This window comes from Punica granatum, chromosome 4 (genome assembly GCF_007655135.1).
Source record: "Punica granatum isolate Tunisia-2019 chromosome 4, ASM765513v2, whole genome shotgun sequence".
Lineage (NCBI taxonomy): Eukaryota > Viridiplantae > Streptophyta > Magnoliopsida > Myrtales > Lythraceae > Punica > Punica granatum.
In genome coordinates, this window is record NC_045130.1 from 31,427,588 (window position 1) to 31,433,361 (window position 5,774).

At 39.4% G+C, this 5,774-nt stretch overlaps 1 protein-coding gene across 1 annotated transcript; it reads right to left on the reverse strand.

Annotated features, from left to right (window-relative positions):
• Window positions 1–307: 307 nt before the first annotated feature.
• Window positions 308–4,007, reverse strand: LOC116203083 (peroxidase 19). Its single transcript, XM_031534748.1, has 3 exons — window positions 3,536–4,007; window positions 2,999–3,199; window positions 308–1,251 (listed from the first exon to the last, which is right to left on the reverse strand). The coding sequence occupies exons 1-3, from the start codon at window positions 3,827–3,829 to the stop codon at window positions 673–675; spliced, it is 1,074 nt and encodes a 357-aa protein (XP_031390608.1). The 5' UTR covers window positions 3,830–4,007; the 3' UTR covers window positions 308–672.
• Window positions 4,008–5,774: the final 1,767 nt, after the last annotated feature.

Sequence of the window (5,774 nt, forward strand, 5' to 3'; positions counted from 1 at the left end):
TGGTAGAAAAGTTATTGGAGCTTTTATCTAAAGCATTTGCTTGAAAATAAATTTACCATTGATTAATTAGCACCACCAAAATATTTAATGCATATCAAACGTACCAATTCTCTTTTATTATATGTTACTTATTTTTCCTATAAATTATATTTTAACCATAAATTTTATTTAGACATTTACATTTGTGGTCCTATATAATATTGACATTTACTTTTCTAATCCCATTTATTGCATGTGATACAACTTTATATATATAAACACAGATGATTCATAATAAAAAAAATTGAAATTTTTATTGAACGAAAGATACTTTGGAAATATTGTTTCTCACAAATACTCTTCAAACATTCGAGCCTCATCTTATCTGCACACAATGTACCCCAAAACCATTTTCAAAACATGAAGGCAAGGGGGCCAAAAGGGGGAGGTTAGAAAGAAGAAAAAGAAGCAGCCGTAGCCACTCTCCCAAAACAAAAAGAAAAAAAAGTTTGGGACACTCGCTAACTCCCACGCAGTTGCCCGATATTGTACACAAAGTTATCGAGATGAATCATCAACGATGATTAGATCATCCGAATTCCACCTTTAGACCTCACTAATGTCGCACATCTTTTGGTCAGCTTCGGTCCTTGTTACAGCCCGTCGAATCTGCACGGAGAAGACCTGAAAAAGTTACATATGCACGGTGCAGTCTCTCCTCTTCTCCCCATGCTTTCTCCCCCTCTTCACCCCAATTGCACCCATCTTCTCCATAGCCACCGCAAAAGCTTGGAAGAACCTGTCCTTCTCCTTTCCCATTTCCTGCACAATGGGCCGGGTCCTAGGATCCATAAACAGGGCCTGGTCCGACGACAACAGGCCCAGCTTAGCCTCCAAGTTCCCATAATAGGCATGGTCAAACCCGAACGGGGTCGTCACGTCGAATGGCGCAACAATGTCCGCGTTCCCCCCATAATGGGGGCAAGACATCCTCAAGGCCTTCAAGAGCCTAGAATCGATGGAAGGGTCAGGGCCCTTCGACCCCTTGTAGTCATAGAGGCGACCGAGGAAGTGTTTGCAGTGGGCGAACCCGATTGTGTGTGCACCAGATAACACCACCAAGTCTTGCAGCTTCAGACCCTTGGAGTTGAAGAGCTTGAGGAGCTCATTCACAGTCGAGTTTGCTCGTGGCAGATTAGGTGGCACTCTCGAGGCAGCTGATATTTTGCCGTCCCACCTTCCCTTCTTCACCTGGTAGTATGGTCCCCCGGTCTGCAAAAGCACAAGCAGTTATTTGTATGTAACAAATGAATTGAACCACTCACATCGAATAAAATTTGTGTTGCATGCATTCGCACATGATAAATCTTAGAAAATGACATGTGCCTTCGAGAAATTTCAATTTTTTGTATCTAATTTTATTTCTCTTGTACGAATGGGCTATTGATATTTGAATGGTGTTGGTTTTACTAGATTGGATTCCCAAGGGACTGACAACCACCAAGACCATGACAAGCTTAAGTACATAGTCTTCGCTGTTGAAAACCAATCATCGGGCAAAAACGACAGAAAGTTTGGGTAATAAATAACATTTTGTCCAATTGGTGGAGGAAAAGTGAAAAAGTAAGTAAGATTCTGTTCATTTTTATAACCCAATTGTTTATAATTAATACAAATATACAAATTGCTACTTGCAAACGAAGAAATATACAAAGAAAATAGAGGCCCAGATGGTGTAGAGTAGCTCTGCACTCGTTACTTCAAATTCGACACTGGCAGTGGAATTTTCGGCTATAAATGAGGCTCATGTATTAATACAAGTATATAAGTATGAGAAATAAAGCGAAATAAATAAAACATAAATTTTACTAGTGACAATCGAGCTTATAACCTCTTGATTTCGAGTCAGCGTCTTATACCACTATAGTAAAACTCATTCTTCCGCTATGCATTTGTATCATAAACATTTGTTAGAAGTGTATTTTTCACTCAGGTTTAGGAGACATCGACTTCTGTTAACTATACTAGACTTTTAGTAGTGTTATATATACTGACGGAGTCAATATTTTCACTAGTGGTTCAATTCATCTTATATATTCGCGGTTGAACATGAGGATTCGAACATTACGAAACAGGATGACAAGGTTGCTATCACCGTTCCCACCACTTATTCATAAAAAAAAAACTCTTTTTTCCGCAATAGTGGAATTTTCTATCCATTTACTTTAGTTTAATATTTTGTAACATATGGACAGATTGTAAAGTATATTTTGATTTGACGTAATAAGAGAACAAAAATTACTTATTCTAATTTTTTGATTCGACATGAGGGGACCCTGCGTATGAGTACATAAAATTGCATGGCGGGGGCTATCCAATGGATCGACCAGATTGTCATGTCCATGAGAGGACCTGATTAAAAGCTGGGTTCCCTTTTCCACACGCAATATGATGAGAAATTTTTATTGCTAATTTATGAAATTACAATATTTATTTTAGGTTAGAAGAAGTGTTTATTAGCCTAGTAAAAGAAAAAAAAATGGACGCGAGAATTTTCATTGAAAGACCTTGCGATTCTAAGGCAAACCTCACCATATTTCTTTTGTTGAAGACTTTTTTTTTTGTTCGTTTTTTGGTGGACAAGATAATGTTTATTTAATTGATTGCATGTGTCAATCACATAGTGGAAACGAAGAAATTCTTATCATTAATAAATCTTCCAAAAGGTGATGGTGTTAGGCTTACAACAAGAAGAAAGATCGTACTTAATTGAGAATATATGGTAATTAAAAGAAAAACTAACAGATAGGAGTTTTCATAAGGTTTAAGCCGGGTGATTTCTTCGAGGGTGATCTCAAGATTCTTAACAATTGATTATTTTAGTGGTCAAGGCATCAGAGAAAGCACAGTCAACTGGATATATACCTGTGAATCTGTCCCTCTGTCCGGTCTAAGTGCTCTTATACAGCTAGATCAAGCCCGAATGTTAAATTAATTATGAGCGAATTTAAGGGCTTACCAGGTGGACGAAATCTCGAGCAGCGATGGCGAGAATATCAGCACAAGAGACGACCCCGGGGCATTTGCTCTCCACCAATGCCTTGGCCTTTGTTACGGTCTCGAATCCCTCAGCCCTCAGGTCCTTGTTGTCCACTGCATCCCTTTCTGCCAATTCCTTGCTCCCTTGCTTTGTGGCTATCAGTACTGATCCATCACACCCCTATTAACAATTTTGCCAATAAGTATATAAATAAATAAGATGATCATTGATCATACGACGTTCCCCTCAGAAGTGATGTGGAATTCCGACTGAAATTTAAATTCGACGAAAATCCATTGAATAATAGTCATTACAATAGTGGTTCTAACTCAGGAGTGTATACCAATGCATTTCTCATATGCAATCATCCAAAACTTGGTCACGAGACAAGCCTCGGTCGAGATCTACTAGAAGTGACATACACCCCGCTAATATATCATCATTTGACATATCTAGCATGGAAATAGGCTCGATATAAATTTCAAAGGAGACGTTAAGGAGGTGCATGATATATACTTCGACGAAGCAGTCATGGAAGAAGAGGCGAATGGTGGCGGGGCCGGAGACAGGAGCATTCTTGTACTGTTGGTTCGTCACGGAAGCCACCAACTGCTCCACCTGAGGGCACGTCCTCGCGTAGTAACCATACGACAACTGTCTGTGACGCTGTTGTGTGGTGTTGGTGCCTGGCTTCGAGAGCCCGGTCGGGAAATGCGAGGTGAGGATGATGACATTAAAGGTGAGGAGGCAACCGAAGAAGAGGTTAGAGGCAAAAGAAGCTGGTAGAGAAGAAGAAGAAGAGGAAAGCATGGTTTTGTGTTCTCTTGTGGGCAGCTTAGGGACAAAAATTTGGAACAGTGAGTGTGGTGTTGGGGAGGAAAATGGGTGGGTGTTTTTGGTTTTTAGGGACCAGGTGAGTGGGGGTGAGAAGGGTGGTTGTGGGGACAGATTGCCATGTAGAATAAAGGTGAGAATCAAGGACCCGTGAATAAGCTCAAAATAGAATAAAAAGAAAAAAAAAAGAAAGGGAAAATTGATTTTCTACCTAACTCAATACTAGGAAACATAAAAATAGAAAGGAGAGAAAAAGTTGAGGACGAGCTTACCACGTTATAATGGTACTCGTTCTCAATACGGATTAAGAGGTCATGGATTCAATTTTTATAGTAAGTGGGATTCCACGTATACCTGTTTGGAAGAGTGCCGAATTAAACTGAGAAGAAAGTACAATGAAGACTAAGTTATGACGTGATAAAACTCTTGTACTTGGGAAAACATCGACGGACTAGAGAGGAAGATCCCATTGTTGATATAGCTTGAGATTACAGACCTTCAAGATAACACTCGCATTTCCCTACTTTTATTACAAGATCCAATCCGAACAAAATTTCATAGTCCTCTCAATTCTCATGACTCTCACACTCTATGAAAACTTCTTAAGTGTAAATCCAAGAATTCTCAAAAAGATCTAACGTGATTCTTACACATCATGTTATTATGAACCAAGATCGATTCCCATCTCGTGTATATATACAGATCTTAACCCCCAAAAATATATGAAAATATCCTAAAAAACCAGTAGAACATTTTCCATTTGAAATTCATTGAAATTATTCTTGATATTGCTATTCATCCACTTTTTAGTTCTGACCGCGGTCAAGGTTCCAAGACCATGATCAGCGGTCATCTTTTAGTCTCGAGGCCACTGTGACTGCGTTTCCGCGCCGGTCTTGACTCCTCGAAGCAGCTCCTCGGCTTCCTCGGGTTGTTTTCTATCTGGTTTCCTCTGAAGCTTTACCAACTGAATACGAGACATCTCATACAAATCTCTTTGAGTACCAACAGATCCTCAGGCCTAGCTGGTTTAATTCTCCGTTCAACAAGGAGGGAGTCCTTATGAAGTCAATGCCCACAACGTCCAGGCATGAATTTCAGCACAACTGTGGGGGACGGACTTAGCTGTCTCATCGAGAAGGTTTGCATGAGGGCTTTCTTGGGTCTGATTGGGAGTGGACGCCGGGTCTAGTAAATCAAATGACATATGAAATGTGCATTTTTTTTTAATATAACGAGAGTGTTCAGGTTTCACCCTACTAATCTCACGGTCCACATGAACACCCTACAAGTTCACGGAACAGGTAAATCCGGCCACAGGCCTTGCAGGTGACCCAATATAGAGTATTTTCCTGCATTGGCATTCGGGACGTGATTTAAAACTGGAACATAAATGTGCATGTTTTGATTACAAGAGAGATAAAAGTGTGCATATTTAAATACGTGAAATGTATATATATATATATGTATATATATATATATTATAAAAAGGAGAAAGAACACGTGAATTATGCTAACATTAGTTAAATCTGGATAACTTTTACTAGTAAGCTAACGGCACGAGTGAGAGACATTCGAATTGTTGACATTATTTAGTAGGATGAAGTGTCAATGCCAATTAACCAATAACTGCCCAATAATCCTTGAATTTCTGGGGCCTAGTGAGGGGTCGATCGAATCATGACACATCGGAATATAAGTCAATGATGGAAGTCGACAAAATATATAAACGTGTGAGCGAATCGAAATTATGTATATAAGTTAGCCGTCATTGGAGAATCGATTCACGGGGGAATAACAAATATGCAAATGCAATTGCATTCATTTACATGTGATTTATCAAGTTCGACAAAAAGCTGTCACCGGATTGACCCCGATGCAAGAATAACTGGAGCAGTCTTGTCTGTGATTTTTTTTTTAA